Here is a 23,928-nt window from a genome sequence, read left to right as displayed (position 1 = left end):
TTCAGAATTCGCTACTCTTTCCGTTTTCTTTACGCTTCCTTTCCCTTTCTCTCGTTTCTTTTTCATAATTTCTCTTCTCTGGTTGATGCTTTGTGTGTATTTCCAATTTTTTCTCGTTTTCTTTTTGCGTGATTTTCGGCTCCTTGTCTTTTATTCTATATTTTATCATTTTCTCTTCGTTTCTTCCGTGTCTATTGCTTTTTGTTCTTTTGTTCTCGTTCTTTTTGTTTTGCTTTTAAGATTGTTTGGTTTTCATTGAAGCGGTTCTTTCAGTCCCCCTCTCAGTGTGTTGTTTTTGTCTCACGTGATGTTCGTAGCGCGATAGTTAGTAACGGAGGAGGAGAAGGAGAAGGAAGAGGAGGAGGAGGAGGATGAGGAGGAGGAGGAGGAGGAGGAGGAGGAGATGAAGAAAGGAATAGCAAACAAGGAAGTCGAGAAGTTTAGTATAACAGTCAACCAAGTGTGAAGGAGCAGGTGCGCGTACACACACACACACACACACACACACACACACACACACACACACACACACACACACACACGCATGTTATCAAGCACGTGCTATTTCCGTACACGAAGTAACGCTAATGACAATATTACGGTATGTACGTGTGTGTGTGTGTGTGTGTGTGTGTGTGTGTGTGTGTGTGTGTGTGTGTGTGTGTGTGTGTGTGTGTGTGTGTGTGCGTGTGTGAGGGATAATTTTCACGGTATTTGCCTCTTCCTCTCACGCATTCTAACCTTGATTTGTACCCACGAGTGTCCTTACAGAGAGAGAGAGAGAGAGAGAGAGAGAGAGAGAGAGAGAGAGAGACTATTAACTAGACCACCACTCTCTTTTCCTCGTCCCACTTAAATAAATAAAATCAATAATATAAGTTTTCAAGAATAGGAGTAAGAAAGAGAAAGAAAGAGAGAAAAGCCAAGAAAGGAAGAAAAAAAGAAAGGAAGGAAAAAAGTCACTCTTATCAAACCAAATCCCTGAAGACAAAGATGACAGGTGTTAATTACCTTACCTGGTCGCCACTTAAAAACGTTAAGGGCGAGACACACCTGCTTTAAGGTCTAATTAACGATATGATTAAGAGGTGTGGCTCCTGACGGCGAGGCTGACGGAGGAGGAAGGGGAGATTGAGACGGAGAGATGACTTAGGTGATTTATTGGGGCAGAGAGAGAGAGAGAGAGAGAGAGAGAGAGAGAGAGAGAGAGAGAGAGATGTCTGTATGTATCTTTCTCACATTTCACAAGTCGATTGTTTGAAGTTAAGTGAAGAAACAGTCTCTCTCTCTCTCTCTCTCTCTCTCTCTCTCTCTCTCTCTCTCTCTCTCTCTCACCTAACATCCTAAAACTAACCCTGAGTCTTCAAAATATCCCAATCTTTCCTTTCATTTCATCTCATCGTAATGTCTATACTCACTTCCTCTCACTCTCCCTCTCTCTTCCTCAGATACAGGATGCGAGTGGGGAGAAGGGGAGGAGCTGCGGCGCTTCGTCAGAGTGAGAGAGGACGCAGAGGTGGGCCACATACTCTTCGCTATCAACGCCTCACATCCCCACCTTCTGAGCCTCGCCCCGCTGGACAAGGAGCCTGATGGGGTGTTCCAGGTGGTGGCAGAGGAAGGACGTGGCAAGGTGGTGGTCGCGGCGCCTCTGCAACCTCTCGTCTTGGGTCCCTCGCCTGTTATTAAGATGGTCCTCACTTGTAGCAATAATACGGTAGGTGATCTGGCGTGTGTTGGGTGGTGGTGGTGGTGGTTGTATTAATGAAGGGTTTGTTAGCAATTGACTAATTGTGCGTGTGAGAGGTGAAAGTAGGCACTGGATATGTGTTATTATGTGAATGATTGGGATAGGCCTTCAGTGGTGAATGAAATGTGTTGAATAGTGAAGATTTTTTTGTCATTCTTGGTAAGTAAAATGTTAAATAAGCTTAAGACAGACTCTAATAAAGATAAATGAGAAATATAACAAAAATACAGATACGATAATGCTTGAAAGATGTCTTAAGTTGTGAATGAAATGTGTTGAATAGTGAAGAATTTTGTCATTATTAGTAAGTAAAATGTTAAATGAGCTTTAGATAGACTCTAGTAAAGATAGATTAGAAATATAACGAAAATACAGATACGATATAAGCTTGAACGATGTCTTAAGTGATGAGTGAAATCTGTTGAATAGTGAAGAATTTTTGTCATTATTGGTAAGTAGAATGTTAAATGAGCTTAAGACAGGCTCTAATAAAGATAGATTAAAAATATAACGAAAATACAGATACGATATAAGCTTGAAATAATCCATTTAAAATCATTGCAACAGTTCTAACAAAACACCATTAAGAAATAGCTCTTAAGAAACTATCGACGCTATTTTGATTGATATAAACTTAACGTGAATATAAAAAAAATGAAATAAAATATCGTAACATAATAATAACAATTGTGTCTTATGTTACTGATACAATTCAAACAAAACGTCAATTAAAAAGATGCAACTCACGCGTTTAATAAAAGGAAACAAGTGTAAAGAGAACTACATTTTAGCCACAAGTCAGACACAACCAGACTCATAAACATTAAGAGAACAGAAGAGAAAACTAAGATAGACAACTCACTAACCAGCTAAATAGATCAATAAACGAGAGATGAAAAAATATAACACACACACACACACACACACACACACACACACACACACACACACACACACACACACACAAAGCATAAACACGTAAACCACTGAGCCAAATGATACCAGGATTTCTATTTACACTCAAACCCCGAACTTCAGAATTCCCTCAGTTTGAACGCGGGCGAAAGTTGAGCCACGTGCGTTCCGTGGATGCTCCGCTAGGGGGGCTTCTGGATCCATTGACAGGGGTGTTTAGTGAAGGGTGGGAAGGCACGTGGGCTGGCGGCAGAATGCGTAACGGTGGGGGTGTGGTGGAAAGACGTGTAGGTTTGACGGTGTGTGTGTGTGTGTGTGTGTGTGTGTAGAGGGAGTGATAGAGGTTCCTGTGTGCATAAGCATGATAGATAGGGAGAACCTGATAAACACACACGCGCGCACTCACTCTCTCACATACACACACACACACACACACACACACACACACACACACACACACACAGAGAGAGAGAGAGAGAGAGAGAGAGAGAGAGAGAGAGAGAACAATCGAGTAGACGCGATATTTAAGAAAAGAAAAAAAAAAGAACCACCTGAAGTTAACAATGAACATGAAAAGAAAAAGAAAATACCAAAAAAATAAAAGCACGAAGGAATTTTTATAAGCACCAAGACGAGAGGAGGAGATGAAGACATACAAACAGACAGAGAGACAGACAGACACACAGACAGACAGACAGATAGACAGATAGACAGACAGACAACCAATACACTGTAAATAGAAACACCAACAATAACATTATCTAAGACGAAAGAAGAAGATGAAGACAGACAGACAGACAGACACAGACAGACAGACAGACAGACAGACAGACAACAAAATACACTGCAAATAGAAACACGAACTAATAATATTATCTAAGACGACAGACAGACAGACAGACAGACAGACAGACAGACAGACAGACAGACAGACAACTAATACACTGCAAATAGAAACACCAACAATAACATTATCTAAGACGAGGAGAAGATGACAGACAGACAGACAGACAGACAGACAGACAGACAGACAGACAGACAGACAGACAGATAGACAGACAGACAGACAGACAGACAACTAATACACTGCAAATAGAAACACCAACAATATCTTACTCCACTAAATACTTGAAGACTGAGAGCAACAAATAAAGCCTTTTTTTCTATTGGCTTTAGTAACGAGGTCGAAATCTTAGTCACCCCCACCAAATAAAGTGAAAATGTCAAGGTTTGAGAGGCGTGACGTGAATGAGTGAGTGAGTGAGTGAGTGTGTGAGTGAGGTGAGGGTTCTGCCACCACGAATCTCGGTTTTCTTTCACTTTCTCCGTTTTCTATTTTGCAGGTGTAGGTCAAGTTAGTGAAGGGTGAAGCGGACTGTGTTTAGGGGGAGTCCTTTTCGTAATTAATGGTGGTGGTGGTGGTGGTGGTGGTGTGTGTGTGTGTGTGTGTGTGTGTGTGTGTGTGTGTGTGTGTGTGTGTGTTTGCTTTTACTTATCTATTTTCCTTCATTTTCTGTTAGTTTCTTGTTTTCTTTCTATCATCTCTCTCTCTCTCTCTCTCTCTCTCTCTCTCTCTCTCTCTCTCTCTCTCTCTCTCTCTCAGTGTAGAAAGGAAAAATGTAATTGGAATCCTTTTATTGTAATCTGTAGTATTTTTTTCACTATCAATATAACCTTTCCTTTTCCTCTTTCACTCTTTTCCTTTTTCTTCCTTAAGTTAATTCCACCTTTTGAAAATAAATAAATAGAAAAATATAAACAATAACATTCATCTACTGCTAATCTTTTTTTTCTGCTTTCTTTCTCTCTTTCATTTTCATTGTATAATATTCGCCTGTAGGAGAAAAATCTTTATGGAATCCCTTAAGCATGAACATTAGAGGTTTAGAATGCACAACCATGGAATCAAATACCTCATCCCCCTTTTTCCTCTACGACTCTTATCAATTGGCATGTTGTTTAGTGGAAGTGAAAGCTACAGTTTAGATGCCTTGAATATCTGCTCTCCTGTCTCTCCCCCTTCTCTTAATTCTATCTGCTTACCAGGAATTGTGTTGTCATTTATTTTCATATGTTTGTTGTATGTTAACCCTTCAGTACCAGGAAGCTTTTTCATATTCATTCTGGTTAGTATTTGGTGATTTTATACAGCTTCAGAAACTTATGTGGGGATTAAAATAGTGAAGACTCTAGCCATTAATCTTCTGACCTCCATAGACTCTTGCTAATGTAAATAAAATCGTCTAACTACACCAAAACTCAAGGTAAAAATGCGTCCCAGTACAGGAGTTAAGTTATGATGATGAAATGAAGATCTAAATACGATGTTAGTCATTATATTTTTTAGATATGATGATAAAGCAAAGTTTGTCGAGTAGGTGGTAGAGAAACACAAGCTGATATAAATGAATGTGTTATATTCTTAAACATTTTGGTGATACAGGCATCTTCAGAGAGAAACGTTAAAAAATACAGTACATTCCTTTGCATCAGCTTGTGTTTCCCTACCCCCCCTCCATACATTTTTCTAGATATACACATAGCAAAATTTATTCATAGTGTTTTATCGCTACAAGATTTATACTATTCAGCCTCTCTGCTTTTTATCTATTTCTCAAGTAATATTTATAATCTGTTTACTGTTACACCGTTCATATCCCTCTTGTTTCGTGTTTCTTGTTTCATTAACCTCTTCAGTACTGGGACACATTTTTACCTTGTTATTTGGGTATGATTAGACGATTTTATTCACATTAGAAAGGGTTTATAAATGTCAGAAGATTAATGGCCAGACTCTTCATTATTTCAGTCCCCAACATAAATTTTTGATGCTGCATAAAATCGCCAGATAGTAAGCAAAATGAATATGAAAAAGCGTCATGGTACTGAAGGGGTTAAGTACCTAATGAGGATGAAATGATGAACCAAAATGTGAAGCAACGATGGTTTCTAGGAGTCTAAGAGTGAGGGACCCGCTTTCACTGATAATTCAAGCAGTGGCAATGGGATCAAGAGGCAACCAAGAACGTTATCATTGCTTTCTAGATATATAAAATGTTACGCTTTCACTGTTTTTATCAAGTAATGCTAATAAAATGAAGAGGCAGAAGAGAAATCAAGTGTTTACTAGCTGTATAAAATAATGCTCTTTCCATGTTGTTTAACTATTGGTAATGAAATGAAGAGGTAGAAGTGAAAGCAATCAATGTTTTAGTAAAGGATAAATGTTTTTCTTTTCAATAATCTTTGTCTTGGTGATAAAATGAACAGTTAAAAGTTAAATCTATCCATATTTAGCAGCTGTATAATTATCTCTCTCTCTCTCTCTCTCTCTCTCTCTCTGTTATCTAATTAAACTAGTGATGATGAAATGAAGAGTGAAATGGAAAGCTAACAATGTAAGTGTTGTGGCAATGTTCATTCACTTTCCCGGCACGGCAAGCTGTGTCAACTGCGCCAGAAACGACATTTGTCACGTTTTTTGCCTGATTTCTATTTAATGAAGCTTTTTACTCTTCATTTTTATCTTCTTTACGTCAAATTTTCTATTCAGGTGTTTCTGTTTTTCCTTTTTTTTTATTGGTCAGTTTTCTATTTAATGTTAAATTTTTCCTTTCTTTGTGTTAGATTTTCAAATGTCAATTCCTGTTGTATTTAAACGCTATTTTACTCTTCTTTTATGTGAGATTTTCTATTTAAACCACGATTTTTCTTCTCTGTATCAACTTTTCAATTCAAATATCTTCCTTCCCTCCTCTTTCTATCAAATTTTCTACATAAACGTAACTTCTCTCTCTTCATTACTCTAAATCTATTACTTTGACGCAACACTTCATTCTTTCTTCTTACACTATTGTTATGAACACACTTCCCTCCTTGTGGCAGATCTTAGCGCATATTTTCTCTGTTACTTTGCTTTTCTGCCCAAATGAGCGTCTTGCATCAGGAGTCTCGCGGCTCAAGGCACGTCTGTGTGATCGGCCGCGTCCACCCAGCGAGGCGCGAAACTTTCTTTTATATGTGGTTCACCGCCGCTAATAGAGAGAGAGAGAGAGAGAGAGAGAGAGAGAGAGAGAAGGAATACGAACTCCCTATTTGTATCTCCGTTTCTTCTCATCCTTCCCCGTTATTCCTTCTCCATTTCCTCCTCCCTCATACCATCTCTCTCTCTCTCTCTCTCTCCCCTTCGCTACCTGCACGTGTAAGCCCATCAGGCACGTGCTGCAGGCCGCTGTACACCCACGCGCGTGCCTCCTGTGCCTCCTGCTGGTTCCGGAGCAGGTGTGGGCCTCTGGGCGTCACGCGGGGATTGCGGATGAGCGGTTCCTTGCTAGCGGGGAACGGGGAAGCACTAATTAGTAATAGTAGGGGTGGTGGTGGTAGTAGTAGTAGTAGTAGTAGTGTTGGTGGTGGTGATGGTGAAAGGGAGGGTAATAGGGGTGGTCTGATAGTAGTAGTAGTAGTAGTAGTAAAAGTGGTAGTAGTAGTAGTAGTAGTAGTAGTAGTAGTAGTAGTGGTAGTAGTATTAGTATTAGTAGTAGTAGTAGTAGTAGTAGTAGTGGTAATAGTAGTAGTAGTAGTAGTAGTAGTAGTAGTAGTAGTAGTAGTAGTAGTAGTAGTAGTAGTAGTAGTAGTAGTAGTAGTAGTAGTAGCAGCATTATAAGTATAGTAATAATAGTATAGTAATATTGAAAAATTAACCCTGTCCTCTCTTTCTCATCTCACCTCCCCTCTCCTTCCCTTCCCTTCCCATCCTTTCCTTCCTTCCGTTCCCTTTTCCTCTACCTCCCCTTCCGTCTCCTCCCCATCCCTCCTTCCCTTAATCTCACCTCACACTCTACACAAACTTGCATTCCCTAAAGACATAATGAGATTTACCTGTACTGTACTTAATTAACTTTTCGTCTTCTCAACCCACAGGTGTCCGTGCCCGTGACTGTGTATGTTGATGATGTGAATGACCACGCGCCAGTCTTCCTAGCTGAGAATATTACAGTTACCGTTGATGAGCTCACGCCAGTCGGTACGTTTTCTTTTGTTTAGTTTTAAAAGGGTGACGCCAGTAAATGTCCGCGTTGCTCCTCGGTCGCTGCAGTTCTGTTATTGGGGTTAGGTAGGTGTTGAGGGTCTGTTGGTGTAAAAAAAGGAATGTTCTCTTGTTTTTCTTTGAGGTGTTTGTTAATTGTATGGTGTGTCAGTGTGATTTTTTGTCTCTAAGTTTGTCTGTGTTTCTACTACTATTACTACTACTACTACTACTACTACTACTACTACTACTAAGCCTTTTTCGAAATATAATAGCAAAATACATGAAACAATCTTGATTTTAGATGGAAAATTTAATTGTACACTCGATTAGGAAAAGAGGAATGCTATTATATCACTATGGGAGAGTGAGAGACGAAATATGATACTTTCACATCCAATAAACACTAATAAAACACTTGAAAGATGAGCTACAACACTTTTACAACCACTACACACTAACACAACACAAGAAATACAATACATTACTTTTATAACGCATACACCCTAACACAACACTTTAAGAGATACGAAACATTTTTTTTATAACTACTACGCACTAATACAACACTTAAGAGACACGATACGATATTATTACAACGCTTACTCTCTAACGCAACACTCAAAATATACGATACAACACTTTTACAACCACAACACACTAACACAACACTCAATGAGACACGATACATTACTTTTACAACGTCTACCTTATAACACAACACTGAAATGATGAGACACAATACTTTCACCCCACTGCGCCCTTTCTACAGGCTTTTACCATCACCACTCCTCTCCTGCAGGCCTCCCGATTCTGCCGGCGATAGGGACGAGTGATGCCGACCGCCCCAACACCGCGAACTCCGAGGTGGAGGTGCATATCGTGAAGGGCAACGAGGAGAGTTACTTCACCCTGGCTGACAGGAAGCGTGGGACGGTGACTCTGGCCAGGAGTTTAGACTATGACGCTGGACCGAAAAGTTTCCTGTTGGAGGTGGTGGCCAAGGTGAGAGAGAGAGAGAGAGAGAGAGAGAGAGAGAGAGAGAGAGAGAGAGAGGGGTAGATTTGTGAATGAGGTGTGTTTTAATAGAAAATGTAAGTTATTGTGTGATTTGGGAGTGGAAATATGCAGATGAAGATGTAATATACTAAACATCTTTTTTCCCCTTCTTTTCTCTTCCTCCTTTCGTTTTTCTTTCCTTCCTCTATTTCCTATAACATTTTTTCCCATATATTCTTTCCTATTCCTTCCATTTTTCCGTCCTACTTTTCCTTTCTGCTCTTTATCCTTCTCCCTTTTCCTTCCTTCTCTCATTCCCTTTTTCATTATCTCCATTCCTCTCTTCCCTATTTCCATCCCATCTATCCTTTTACCTTCCCATCTCCCTATACACCAGGACATGGGGACGCCAGCACTCAGTTCCTCCAGCACCGTCAAGATAGTAGTGCTTGATGCTGACGACCTGCCCCCTCGCTTCAGCCACCCTCGCTACTACGCCAGGCTCGCCGAACACCCGGGTCCTAATCCTGTGAGTGGCTATTTTTTTATATTTTTTTTTATACCATGTGGGCTTTTCACTGGAATTTATGGGCTAAAGGGGACACTTAAACCAAACACTCTTGTAGATCAGTATTCAGGAGCGATTTACTCTCTCATCATGACCATTTACAAAGGCCACAGAGGTGATTAGACAAAGGTTGCAAGAGTGTTTATCCTTTTAACTCCTTCAGTTCCGTAATGTGTTCAATATTCATTCTGCTTGCTATGTAGTGATTTTATACAGCTTAATAAACTTATGTGAGGGATTAGACTATTGAAGACTGTGGCCATTAATCTTTTGACCTCCATAAACCCTTCCTAATGTCAATAAAATGATCTAATCGTACTCAAATCTCAAGGTAAGAATGAGTCCCAGTAATGAAGGAATTAATAATGTAGAAATCTTGTTAATCTGGCACTAGAACGTACAAAAATCATAAGAAAACCGTGTCACTTCAACTAGAGCCTTTTGAAAGAGGTGGAGGTGAGGCGCTGAAGTGTCTCAGAATATTGCCTATGTCTTACAGTCAATGTATCAACCCCATATCATCACTCTTATTGCTCCTTCTTCCTTTTCTGCTCAGTCTGATAATACTACGCTTCTTCATGTGTCCCAGGGCGTGAGGGTGCTGCAGGAGGTGGACGTGCTCCCTGATGGCCTTCGTGCAATTGACGGGGACGTGGGGCAGAACACCTCAGTCCGGTACTCGCTAGTGGACACTCCCGCCTCCAGTTTGTTCTCCATCGACCCAGTGTCCGGGCGGCTGTTCCTCACCTCTCACCTGGACCGGGAGAGCCTCACTGATCCCTCCCTCACCCTACATGTCAGAGCCGAGCAGGTCAGAATGCAGTACAGCCACAATCAATACATGTACCTATGTGCATTTAACCAGTGCTATGACGCGTTTCCATATTCAGCCTGCTTACTATTTAGTGATTTTATACAGTTTCAGAAACTTATATGGGGGATTAGAATAGTGAAGACTGTGGCCATTAATCTTCTTACCTACATAGACCCTTCGTAATGTAAATAAAATCGTCTAATCACACACAAACGTATGGTAAAAAAAAATGCATCCCATTACTGAAGGGATTGAAGTTCCAATACGGAGTTACCATCTTACTTTGCATCTTATTTTGATATTTTACTGCGTTCAATGTTTAAAATCGCGTGTGTAATCTTGTTTGACGTTTTCTATGAAGGCTTGATGGATTTTTTTAAGGCGGACTACATCATAACGAGTTTGTAGAGAGTTAATGTGAGTCGCATTTACAGGTGGACGACGCGAGGAAGGTCGGGTCGAGCGTGGTGGTGGTGGAGGTGGAGGACGTGAACGACAACCTGCCTCACTTCTCCCAGGACGTGTATTCTGTGTCCATTATCGAAAACCTCCCCACCTCCTTCAGCGTGATGCAGGTGGCCGCCGCTGACCCTGACGAGGTGCTGAGTGCTTGTTGTTGTTGTTGTTGTTGTTGTTGTGGTGGTGGTGGTGGTGGTGTTTTGGTCTTGTTCTTTTTTTTCTCTTATTCTTTGTGTTATCGTTAGTTTTCTTTTTGTGTTTCTTGTTCTGTTTTTATTCTTGGTATTCTTACTTTTTGGTGTTCTTGTTTTATCATGTTCTTTTCTTTCGCTGTTTCTTTAGTGTGTCCATTAGTAGTAGTAGTAGTAGTAGTAGTAGTAGTAGTAGTAGTAGTGTAGTAGTAGTAGTAGTAGTAGTAGTAGTAGTAGTAGTAGTAGTAGTAGTAGTATTAGTAGCAGCAGCAGTAGTAGTAGTAGTAGTAGTAGTAGTAGTAGTAGTAGTAGTAGTAGTAGTAGTAGTAGTAGTAGTAGTAGTAGTAGTAGTAGTGATAGTAGTAGTAGTAGAAGTAGTAGAAGTAATTGAAGTGACGTAGGAAAATATGGGTATGTACTACAATGCTATTCACAGTTCGTTCATACACTTCACCTTCACTATTCTTCACATGAATGGATAACAAAATCTAACCACACTTTTCGTTCTCTCCGGCAGGGCGTGAACGGTGCCTTCAGCTATCACTTAGTAGGCGGCGGCGGTTCCTTGACCATCAACCCGCAGTCTGGCTGGCTGACGGTGGCGAACCAAAGCATCTTGGATCGAGAGAAGAACCCAGTCATCCATCTCAGGGTCTGCGCTGATCAACTGGCGCCCTTAACAGCTCGATCTGGGCGCGCCTACACTCCTGCGCTGATAGATGAACCTGAGACGACCACAGAAACACCCAAGATTCCAGTGGTGGAAACTGAGACGCCTGCGGAAGCGCTAGAGGTAATTACGGAGGTGCTCATCCCAACGGAGTACTCAGAAGCCTTGGAAGTGTTCACGGAAGTCACGACCCTTCAAGAGGACATCATTGAGGTTACAACTACCCAGGAGACGACCACTACTGAGCTGCCAGAGACAACGGTGGTGGAGGGTCTCTATGGTGATGTTCCTACTCTCGTCACGGCGCCTCTGCTTCGGGAGGTTGGCAGGCCGCAGGTGAGAACAAAAGCTCGAGACTCCACTTCTACCGTGACGCCGCCGGTGAGGAGGCGGCGGAGACAAAGAGTTCCGTTACGTAGCAGGCAAAGACGAACGAGGAGGAGCAGTGACGGTCGTCGTGGTGGGTACTCCTCTCTGACTAAGAGAGAGACTTCTGCAGGAGTGATACGAGAGGGAGACTTAGAAACAGGACTAGAGGAAGAGAACGTGCGTGTACTCCTCAGGGTGCAAAGGATTGATCCCACAGCAGACAAGAAAACTCCTGAAGGCGATAGGACTCATCCTGAAGAAGATGCAGTTTCGTCGCTGCCACCTGAGTCTACCCAAGGACACTCACGGCACAGGCCGCCGACGGGAGCCTACCAGTGGGGGGAGACTCGGCGCAGAGGGCACAGGTCCACCAATGCCACTCAGGAGGAAGCAGCATCGGTGCCCCAGTCATGGTCGTGCGCTAGGATCGAACTCAATCTCCTTGACGCCAACGACAACAACCCAGTGTTCCTGCCGAGCAACCAGTACGCCTTCACCATCACCGAGAACGCACAGCAGGGGGATCTCATTGGCACGGTGAGGGAGGAGGGACTTCGTGAGTCTGATCTCTATGTAGTGTTACGTAATCATTAGTCAGTCAGTCACCACTTCATTAATTTTTCAAATTCTTGTTTTCTTGTTCATTTTATTTTAGGTCTAATTTATCTCTAGACAGATAGAGGAAAGAGATGAAATACTGCACCCTAAAGGGAATGCAAATACTGTTTTTTTTGTCTGTTCCCAGTTTTTGGAAGGTAAAGTGGTAATTTTCCAGCACTGAGTCTCCGGCTGAGGGACCTTTGCTTTCCAAAGGTTAAAAGAGCATGGGAGGAAAGGGCAACTCCGTGAGGGACACAAGGTAGAAAAATATATAACTACTCTATTTCCCGTCACCTGTGGCTTAGAGAATAGCTATCTGCTCCATAGATCACTGCAGAAGACGCTGACGAAGGCAACAATGGCCTGGTGAGGTACAGAATACAGACTCGAGAAAATAGCACCAAAGACACCGCCGTCAGGAGCGTGGCCGTGGGAGAGGCAGACGGCGCCCTTACCCTGCAAGAGAAGCTTCCCCCGGGCCTGCTGACGGTGCTGGTTGAGGCCTCGGACAGCCCCTTGAACCCCTCGGAGACACGCACGTCCCTGGCGGTGGTGACGATCAGGTAAGAGACACGCACGTCCCTGGGGTTGGTGACGATCAGGTAATGGCTGGCAGTGGAGTCTGGACAGCTTGTGGGGAGAGGAACGTTGTTTTCCCGCCACTTTGCTTAATGGGTCGTCGTGTGCCTGTCAGCAGCAGCCGCCTCACGTCCGCACTGGCCTTGGGGAACTTTTGAAATAAGTATTCAGTAATTCTCTGTTCGATTTAACCTTTTGAATTTCACGCACATATTTTTCTATCTGTGGGTGTGTTATTTCACTATACTTAAGACCACGTAAGTATTCACGACGGGGTTGATTTATATACTCTCGTTACTAACTCGATGTAGTATTTCAGTGAGGCAATGTTTTCCTTTCACTTAATTCCCTATTCAAGAGCGTCCTTAGCCTCGCTTCACCTCGCTCTCTAGCTGCTCGGCCTTCACCAAACGCCTCTCTCTCTCTCTCTCTCCCGGCAGCGTTAAGGCGACACATTCATGGGAGCCACGGTTTGAGGGGGCGCCCTTCGAATTATGGGTGGGCGGCGATGCTCCCGTGGGCACCAGCGTGGGCCAGGTGCGTGTGGTGGACATGCCGGGCCCCGATCTACTGTTTGACATGTTCCACAGTTATCCTGAAGGAGGTACGGCCATTTCCTATTTAATTTTCTCTATATTTCCTGATGCAGATACATAAAGGAACACAAAGGAAGGACAACCAGCATCACGCCTGTTGGACATGCTTGTTATGTATTCTTAAGGAGTTACTGCCATTTTCTTGTCTTCAGTGTTCCTTAATTTGTATAAAAGAACACGAAGGGAGAATAACCAGCAGCAATTTGTTGGACCTTAGTCATATACACTATTAGATATGTGTAAATATGTGTCAGATTATAAAGGTGAAATGCTTATGGCTATATCATAATAAATGGACTTATTCACAAGAATCAAAGCCATTAATTACAGTTAATTTTCGCTTGATATTATTGCATTACTGCTTGTCTAGTCCCTCGTGGCTTATTAACCTTTTGCATGTTGATTGTTCATGCATTTAATACTGTGAATTAAGAGGATGCAGTGAACTTTGGTGGCGGGGTGAGCCTCAGGGGTGAGAGTTAGAACATAATCCTTTCATTCGTAAACAATTTCTCCCGTAATCAGTTATCATTTTAACTCTTATTTTTCGACAGCAGTTCCTCTCATACTTTCATAGTTTAGAAAAGCAAAAATGATCACTCTATTCAGTCTTTTTGATTTATCTATTGAAAACAAATTTTACAGTAAATTCAGTGTTAACAGGACAACCAAAGCAGTATGACATCACTCCCCACCCCCTCTCTCTCTCTCTCTCTCTCTCTCTCTCTCTCTCTCTCTCTCTCTCTCTCTCTCTCTCTCTCTCTCTCTCTCTCTCTCTCTCTCTCTCTCTCTCTCTCTCTCTCTCTCTCTCTCTCTCTCTCTCTCTCTCTCTCTCTCTCTCTCTCTCTCTCTCTCTCTCTCTCTCTCTCTCTCTCTATCTATCTATCTATCTATTCATTTATTTATCCATCTATCTATCTATCTCTAATATTTCATTCATGCAGGTGGCCACAACAAAGGAGCCTTCATCTTTTCCTCTCCTAACACCTTTCTAGTGGTAAGCAAGCATCCCTCACATTAATATCAGCGTTTGCAAGGATCTATCTATCTATCTATATATTTATTTATCTATCTATCTATCTATCTCTAATATTTCATTCATGCAGGTGGCCACAACAAAGGAGCCTTCATCTCTCTCTGTCCTAACACCCTTCTAGTGGTAAGCAAACATCCTTCACAATAATATCAGCGTTAGCAAGGAAAGACCACATCAGTAAGCGTTGACTACCTCCTCCTCAGTGCCCTTCGCCATCGAGGAGACATCTGGCATCGTGTCTGTGATGAACCCTCTCAGGAATTACTCCCGCTCCTCCTACGAGTTCGAGGCGGTGGTGACGGACGGCCGGGACTCCCTCGCCACCAATCTGACCATCCACGTGGCCCCCAACCGTAGGCCAGGCTCCAGGAGGGACACTGTGCTGTACTTCTCCATACAGGTGTGTTGGGGATGCCTTTCTTAAAGCCGACCTGGCTCATCATTATTCATTATCATTTTGTGTAACGTCCTTATTTTTCTTCCAGTATTAAAAGACCATTGCCATTTTTGTGTGGTAGTGTGGTTTGAGTGCTCTGGTTGACTCTGTTTTGCGTGCAGGAGAACTTGTCTGGCGGCGTGGTGGGGAACGTGGTAGTAGCCCTGCGGAACATCGGCGTGCGTGTGCCTCCTGACCCACAGCTAGAACTCGTAAGTATTCCTGCCATCAGTTGCCGGTGTGTTGTTGTGGGTGGCAGGGCTGTTGTGTAGCTCGAGGTGGCAGGTTCAGATTACTTGATGGTATTCAGTGCCATCATGACTCATTCCCTCGCAGGTCAGTCCAGAGGCTCGTAAGTACTTCGATCTGGCTGAGGACGCGACACTGTACACGGTAGCGCCGCTGGACTACGAGACGCACAGCAACCACACACTGGTGGTGATGAGCGCCAGGACCTCGGATATTTACTACGTGCAAGTCCAGGTGAGTGAAGGGCTGGGTGTGGCTGGACCTCGCGGGCAAGACCTAAACTTTCAGTGGAGAATTTGTTCTGCCGTGACATTAAACATATTATAGAGTTTCCTTGGGTATGTAAATTGTCGTGCGTGGGATAATGTATGTTAATTCGCGTTCCTGTTGGCGTCTGCAGGTGGAAGATGTGAATGACAACCCTCCGCAGCTAAACGCCGTCAGCTACTCCGGCATGGTGAGGGAGGACGCGCCCCCAGGCACGCCCCTCACTCTTAGCCCCACAGTGCAGGTTTGTGTTAGTTCCATCTCTGCCATTGTGTTGTATAGCTCTGTGTCTTGTGTAGAAAATGCATCAGATTCATGAGTGTTTTGTGTTGCAGGTGGTTGACGGGGACCAGTACGATGGCTCCTCCTTTGTCCTGGAGTTGTCCGGCGACGCCTCCTCCATTTTCTCCATTGACTCCTCTACCGGCACCATCTACTTCGTGGGGCAGGAGCTTGACAGGGAGGTGACTAGCTCGTACAGCCTGGTGCTGGTGGCGCGCGATGACGGGAACCTCACCTCCACCGCCAACCTCACCATACTCGTGCAGGACGTGAATGACAACGCGCCCCAGTTCACGCAGAGGGAGCCACTGTTCTCAGCCAAGGAGGGGCTAAATGAGGACAGATCCAGGAGGCTGCCAGACACCTCCGGCCTCGAGCATCTGGCAGACTTGGAGAGGTCACTCATCCGAATCCCCGAGTCTTTACCCGTCGGCAGTCGTGTGACGCAACTCTCAGCCACGGACGAGGACGACAAGACTTTCGGAGACATTCGCTATGCCATTGAGTCCGAGAAGTCGTTCGGGTTTTCCACGGGCGAGGAGCGGCGGTTCATGACGGAGACTAACAAATTTTCGGTGGAGGCCAAGACTGGCGTGTTGGTGGTGGCCGGCAAGCTGGAGCCCAACCACTTCTATCTGGTGAACGTGTCGGCCACTGACGGAGGCGGCTTGTCCTCACACTCCGTAGCCGCCATCGCTGTGTTTGACATCAACGACCACACGCCGCGTTTTGAGCGTCCCGTGTACAACTTTGAGGTGGTTGAGGGTGACTACTTGGTTGGGGAGGTGGGCAAGGTGGCGGCTTACGACCATGACTTGGGAGAGAACGGCAATGTTCATTATGAAATCGTCCTGTATGGAAACGCAAGCCGGGACCACGTGTTCCCCTTCAGACTTGACGAGACGACGGGCGCCATCCTCACCACGGGCTCGGTGGACAGAGAGGAGCAGGACGCGTATGAGTTCTCAGTGATAGCCTCGGACAGTGGGCAGCCGCGGCTCTCCTCCTCCGTCATGGTTCACATTGATATTATAGACATCAACGACCACCACCCAGTTTTCTACGGCTACCAGGACGTTCTGCAGCCTCCAGACGCTCCTGATGACTACCCTGAAGACCACGCTGGCGCCACCCCGGTATATTTATCTGAAGTCTCTGAAAAAGCCCCGAAATTCACCACAATCACTCAGGTTTACGCCAACGACTCGGACTCAAACTCTTCAGGAAATGGTCTCGTCTTGTATAAACTGGAGGGCGGTGAGGACAAATTCGCTATAGACTCCAAGAATGGGTCAGTGTACACCATTGGACCACTGGACTACGAGCGATGGGCCGAGTACCAGCTGACAGTGGTGGCTCAGGACCTGGGCACCCCGCCACTCACCGCCTCCGCCCTCCTGAGGTGACAGTGGTGGATGTGGAGGAGGAGCTGACCACTAGACTCTTTGAACGGGAGGAATATCAAGGTAAGATGTCAATCAGTAAGATCTTGAGTCATTTATAGGTTCATGATGGCTTTTTAGTGTCTTATGACATCTTAGCAGGCTTTTGTGAGGAACTGAAGGACTTAGATGATTGAATAGAAATGGTATGTAGTAAATCGTGTCTTTGAGTTATAGAGAATCATTATAAATCAACAGTGCCATCCACACAAATATAATTATAATAAATTCGATATAGTAAACTAACTTTCCCACTGTCATAAGAACATATAAAGGTTTCCTAAATCTCCACTTCACATCCCTTCGTCAGAAAAAAAGAGAGACCTGAATAAATAAAAACAAACTATCTTTTCTACCGTCATTGGAACTTATAAAGCCTTTCTGACACTCCTCATCACTGCATCTCCCTTTGTCCCTTCCTCAGGTGGCGGTCATGGAGAACAACGATACTCCACTGATGCTGCTGGACCTGAACGTGACGGAGAACGCGCCTCGTCACCCACACTTCCAGCTGGTGGCGGCGGAGGAGCCCGAGGTGGTGGCGGTGGACGCTTCATCAGGCAAGGTGTTCCTGGTGGCCAGCCTGGACAGAGAAACCAAGGACACCTACCACTTCAAGGTGTGTGTGTGTGTGTGTGTGTGTGTGTGTGTGTGTGTGTGAGAGAGAGAGAGAGAGAGAGAGAGAGAGAGAGAGAGAGAGAGAGAGAGAGATGAGATGAGATGAGGTGAGATGAAATGATATGAGGTGAGGTGAGGTGAGGTGAGGTGAGGTGAGTGAGACATCTTTTTGAATCATATTATATCGAGTTTCTTTTGTTTTCTCTCAATTAACTTCCCTCAGTCTTCGTCTTAACTCAAAAAACACATTTAGGAAACCTACAAGAATTTATAATGGTTAGATACAAATATTATCGTTATTATCTCCGTTATCATCCTCACACACACACACACACACACACACACACACACACACACACACACACACACACACACACACACACACACACACACACACACACACACACACACACAAAGCCATTTTATTGAACCACTTACTGTAAAATAAACAAATAATCTATACTTATTACTCTCATCCACAGTATAAAAGTAGAACAGGCACCGAGCTGAGTGAGACCTTTAAAATGATGAGCATTACTGTAACCATCCCTACCACTAATAGCAACTCTCACACAGATCAAGGCAGAACAAGCGCCACACGGAGTCTCACCATTGCAACTGCCGGAATACACCATCACCTCCGCTGGCACCTCCGTCGTCCGCGCTGCCAAGTCTCTCCCACTCAAGTCAAGACAGAAGGAGGACGCTGTAGGAACATCCCTCTTCTTCCTCAACTCCACAGACTACGAGGATGATCTGAAGGCGCTGCTAAGGGTGCCTGCCGAGGTGGTGCCCCTGGGTAGCTACCTGTCCCCCGTCCAGGCCACCAGTTCTAGACCCCCTGTTCGAATCCTTCAGGTCTCAGGTAGCGTGTAGTGTTTGGGTGTTGGGTTGTGTTGTGTTTTGGTTCTTGTGGGTTGTCACTGTTGTATTTATTTACTCTACTGTTTTGTTTGTTATTTCTTTGTTTTTTATTTTTCTGTATTTTTTTGAGTGGTAGTTTTGTGTTGTTGTTATTTATCAGTCTATTTCTGTTGATCTATCTGTCGACTTGCTCTCTCTCTCTCTCTCTCTCTCTCTCTCTCTCTCTCTCTCTCTCTCTCAAGCACACCTACCCACCCACCTATCCATCCATCACACACACACACACACACACACACACACACACACACACACACACACACAATCTCTCCAGAGACACGTGCAATCTAGCAATCATGTCTAGACTAGAGAACCACCACCATCACCACCTCCATCACCACCACCACCACAACCACCGCCACTAACTGCCTTCCTTTCATCTACCCCCGTGTTATATTTTTATCCGCTCTCAGTCACCAGCGTCTCTTCCCCAGCAGACAGCACCCGTTCCAAGCCCGTGGAGGAGCTGGCGCTGGACGAGGTGTGGGTGACGGTGGTGGTGGAGGATCAGAACGATAACCCGCCCATGTTTATGCCTCACGGGCGCCCCATAGTTGCCGCCGTCCCCGCCACCGCCTCCTACGGGCAGTTTGTGACAAGGATAGTGGTGAGTTTGAAGATGAGATTGGAATGTAAGATGATAAGATGATTAGGTCTCTCTCTCTCTCTCTCTCTCTCTCTCTCTCTCTCTCTCTCTCTGATTCATAAAACATCATCTTATTTTCGTCTCTCTCTCTCTCTCTCTCTCTCTCTCTCTCTCTCTCTCTCTCTCTCTCTCTCTCTCTCTCTCTTTGATGTCTGTACTTGGATTCTGATGTGTTCTGTGTATCTGATGGATTTATTCTTCAGATCTTGCTGAAGTTTTTATTTTTAGGAGATTTTTTTCTCATTCATTTTCTGGTTCTATAATTGTAACCCTTTTTACCTTTTTTTCTTTGAGTTTCCCTTCAATTCATCACTTTTCTCCCTTTCTGATTATAATTACACTTGTGCAGGAGTCACGCAGAGAGAGAGAGAGAGAGAGAGAGAGAGAGAGAGAGAGAGAGACAGCCGGGAGATAGGGATCAGTGGAGTTTGATTTATGCACGAAGGAAACAAGACAAGGAGTAACTCAACTAATCTCGTTTTCTTTCGTCTTCTCTACCTCAAGACTCACGATCCGGACCTTGGACTGAACGGTAAGGTGCGCTACGAGATCCTGCCGGGGGAAGGTGCTAGGGAGGCGCTCACGAAGTTCACAGTGGATCCTGCTACTGGCCAGGTGAGTTGGCTGGTGGAGAAGTGACTGAGTGTGATTGAGTGAGGATGGAAGGGCAGGTGGGAGGGAAGTTCCTGGTGATGACTGTTATTTATATTATGCTGGAATTTTCTATTTTAGGGGATTTTTCTGTTTTATTTTTGGTGATATAGTTGCAACCCTTATACTTTTTTTTCTTTGGGTTTACCTTCAATTTATCACTTTCTTCCCCTCCTGATTATGGGTGGGAAGATGAAGGTTGTCTAAAGAGATAGGAGAAGAGGAGGAGGAGGAGAAAGAAGAGGAGGATAATGATAAAGGATGCTGGAGAAGAGGAAGGATAAATGGAGAGATGAAGAAGGAAAGGAAGTCAAGTAATGGATAAGGTTAACTTTACATAACACAACCTTACATAACGTTACCTAACGCCTAACGCTACCTCTGTCCGTGGCGGTGCAGGTGGTGGTGGTTGGGACGCTCGCCGAGGATGTGGGGCGGATGTTTGGTCTTGACGTGCGGGCCACAGACAGGGACGGCGACACTACCGGCCGCTCAGCCATCGCCAATGTGTTTGTGAGTAGCGCAGCGAAGAGGGAAGAGGAGTCCTGCCCGAGACACTTTAAGGCCACTGAGGATACTGTAGACCAGAGATACTTCAAGGACACATTAAGAAATTTATGATACGTTTTTAGAGCAGGGTTATACAAGGAGTGCTTTGGGACACTTCAAGACCACACTGTTAGTTTTTGTGATAGATATCGTGACCGGGGAAATGTTAAGGGTACTCTGGGATGCTAAACAAGATATCAACTCTCACTTAAATACACTGACGACATACAAGACCATTTTAGGACACTTAGGACACCCCAATACTCATTTACATTTGTTGGGAACCTTTAAGAATTTGGAACTCACTGAAACGTACTTTATACATATTCACTTTAATGTTAAGGCGAATTTCAACTCTCACTTAAACATACCAGTGAAATCGGGATACTTTAAGTTAGGTTAGGTTAGTTAAGGTAGGTTAAGTTTGGTTAGGTTCTCTGGCAAACTTTGGAACTCTCTCTGTTTCTGTATTTTCAACTTCCTATGACTTAACTTCATTTAAGAGGGAGGTTTCAAGACATTTATCCCTTTCTTTTTGGCTAACTTTTCCGGACCTTCAAGCACTTGGCAACTAAGTGGGTCTTTTATTGATATTTTTTGTTGCTCTTGGCCAGCTTCCTCCTCTTAAATAAGAACAAAAAACCCTCTGCAGCTCGTAGGAACATATTAGAACATTGTAGACCTAGTAGCATTTCACCCTAGGCCATTCCTCACCCCTATGCTCTCACAGGTGCACGTGCTGGGCCCTGGTGGTCACCTAGTGGTAGAGATGGCAGCGGCGCCCCGAGCGGTGGAGCCTCACCTGGATGCCATACAAGAGTGAGTTCCAATTACATGAGTTTAGGGTGATAATGGGATAGTATTGGTTCCGTTCTTGCTAATTTTGCTCATGTTATTACCTCTACTATTGCTGCTGCCATTATTATTCACACTACTGCTGCTATTATTATTTCTGGGCGGCAGTATAATGAAATGATTGGGTTTAGTAAAATTACATGATACGGATTTTATTATATCTGCTTATACCACTGATTTTTACCTTTACTATTATTGATACCACTGTTTTTATTCACGATACTACTTCCATTGTTATTATTCTGCTGCTGCTACTTCCTCAGAATGCTGTCGAACCTCACAGCGCTGGAGGTTCGCGTGCAGAGAATCGCAGCTCACGTGGAAGGCGACGCAGCTCATACCGGAGCGTGAGTATACAGCCCCCCTTCTCCCCGGCAGCACGAAGGCTACTGAGTAACTGAAGGAGGGAGACTGGGAGTGGAATGTTTGATGATATTAAAGTGTCACATACTTCGCTGGATCATCGCCTTAGTTTCTCTCTCTCTCTCTCTCTCTCTCTCTCTCTCTCTCTCTCTCTCTCTCTCTCTCTCTCTCGTGTGCATAATTAGACACTTTTATTGCTCAGTGTGCGAGGTAATACAGATGGTAGTATGAAGAAGCAAGGGACATGTTTATGAAAGAAGGAGGAGGATGAAAAGGGAAGGGAAAAAAAAGAAGGTATCATAATAATCATGGTGTGAACTTGAAGGAAGGAGAGACGGAGGAATGACCTTATCAGAGAGAGAGAGAGAGAGAGAGAGAGAGAGAGAGAGAGAGAGAGAGAGAGAAAGCCATTGTTTTGTTCAAATATGAGGCGAGAAGTGATAAGTGAAGGAAAGTGAATTGGATAGGGAAACAAATAGAGAATAATTATTGTTACCTCATATTTCTCACTATTTTTCAGCTTGTTTGTGTCTATACGTATGTGTATCAAAGGCAGTTTATACCTTTCTTCTATGTTAACTCCTTCAGTACTGGGACGCGTTTCTACCACAGTTTTGTGTATGATTAGACGATTTTATTCACATTAGGAAACGTCTATTGGCGCTTAGAAGATTAATGGCCACAGTCTTCACTATTTTGATCCCTACATTGGTTTTTGAAGCTGTATTAAATCATCTAATAGTAAGCTGAATGAATATGGAAACGCGTCATGGTACTGATATATGGAACGGAAATGAGGTAAAATGATCTTTCCTTATCATAACTTCCTACATCTTCATTATCTTAACCTGTTGTGTATGTATGGGAGGCAGAATTAGAAGTTATACATTGACCTTCTATTCTTCGTTTTCGTGACGTTTGGGGTTTGGAGAACGGAAAGGCAACGTTTCTCTCTCTCTCTCTCTCTCTCTCTCTCTCTCTCTCTCTCTCTCTCTCTCTCTCTCTCATCAGTCAGTAGAGTGTAATGTGACGTATTTTTGGCTTCTGGTGTGAGTTCAATCTCGTCTTTTCTTTATTGTTCATATTGTACACTTCCCAGTCGCCATTTTATTATTTTTCTTCATTAATTCCAAAATTGTCCATTTGTCTATTTTCTAAAAATGCTAAGGGATAATCTTTTTCCTCTCGTGTCTTTGTATTCCTCTCTATTCAAAACTGTTGTGCTATCTCTCTTGACCTTGTTCGGGGATTGGCATTTCAGTGGGCCTTTCATGTTTGATCGGTTTTGTTGCCCTTGGACGTATAGAAAAAAATACATAAGAACATACGAAAAGAGGGAATTTGGAAGAGGTTGTCAGGCCTACACTTGGCAGTCCCTGTATGAAAAAAGCTACCTAATTCTATCTATCATCCCCATCCATAAATTCATCTAATCTTTTAAAGCTCCCCATTAACTCAGCACTAACAACTTGACCACTGAGTCCGTTCCACTTATCAACCACTCTGTTCGAAAACCAGTTTCTTTCCATTTCTCTCCTAAACCTGTATTTTTCAAGCTTAAACCCATTGTTTCTGGTTTTGTCCCCGCTACTGATCTTAAGAATTTCGCTCATACAAGTGTCTATGAAGGGCAAAAGAAAGAGTTTTGAATTTCTCTTCCTAATGAGTCTGTGTCCGTGATTTGCAGGACGGACGTGTACGTGTATGGTGTGGACCCAGTGACTCAGACCGTGGTGGAGGGCGTGAAGCTGCGGCACGCCCTCAGAGGTCGCCGCGGGCACCTGGATGCCATGTTACCCTCAGGACTCCAGCTCAAGGGCCTCAGACTGCCGCTACCTTCCCGCTCCGGCCACGTACTGCAGGTAAGGCGCTGCTCCCTCTGCTCTTCTGCTGTGGTGGTCCTTTGAAAACCATTGTATTGAAATATTCTTTTCTTGGGATTGGTTAGCATTCACTTTTAAAAGAATGTAGGTCAGAATCCCCCAAAACATTTTTATCCAATCTGCTTATAAATTTCAGGAGTGATGTGGTCATATGGGTAATGTTTTCTCCTATTCATGTTAAGTTTGCTTGCAGT

General features: G+C 43.9%; 1 protein-coding gene across 1 annotated transcript in view; it reads left to right on the top strand.

The window, feature by feature from the left end:
• Positions 1-23,928, top strand: part of LOC123499365 (cadherin-89D-like) — a 47,557-nt gene that overhangs the window by 19,516 nt on the left and 4,113 nt on the right. The window contains 23 exon segments of the mRNA XM_045247279.1: positions 1,449-1,717; positions 7,586-7,688; positions 8,494-8,696; positions 9,088-9,219; positions 9,848-10,069; positions 10,507-10,671; positions 11,240-12,298; positions 12,689-12,924; positions 13,381-13,544; positions 14,776-14,972; positions 15,131-15,220; positions 15,345-15,491; positions 15,658-15,768; positions 15,860-17,204; positions 17,207-17,267; positions 17,669-17,867; positions 18,443-18,731; positions 19,225-19,394; positions 19,938-20,048; positions 20,484-20,597; positions 21,364-21,452; positions 21,752-21,835; positions 23,539-23,713. Of these exon segments, the coding sequence (XP_045103214.1) occupies positions 1,449-1,717; positions 7,586-7,688; positions 8,494-8,696; positions 9,088-9,219; positions 9,848-10,069; positions 10,507-10,671; positions 11,240-12,298; positions 12,689-12,924; positions 13,381-13,544; positions 14,776-14,972; positions 15,131-15,220; positions 15,345-15,491; positions 15,658-15,768; positions 15,860-17,204; positions 17,207-17,267; positions 17,669-17,867; positions 18,443-18,731; positions 19,225-19,394; positions 19,938-20,048; positions 20,484-20,597; positions 21,364-21,452; positions 21,752-21,835; positions 23,539-23,713 (5,735 nt within the window).

The sequence above is a fragment of the Portunus trituberculatus genome, chromosome 49, assembly GCF_017591435.1.
Source record: "Portunus trituberculatus isolate SZX2019 chromosome 49, ASM1759143v1, whole genome shotgun sequence".
In the NCBI taxonomy this organism is placed as follows: Eukaryota; Metazoa; Arthropoda; class Malacostraca; order Decapoda; family Portunidae; genus Portunus; species Portunus trituberculatus.
This window is presented reverse-complemented; position numbering and strand designations above follow the sequence as displayed.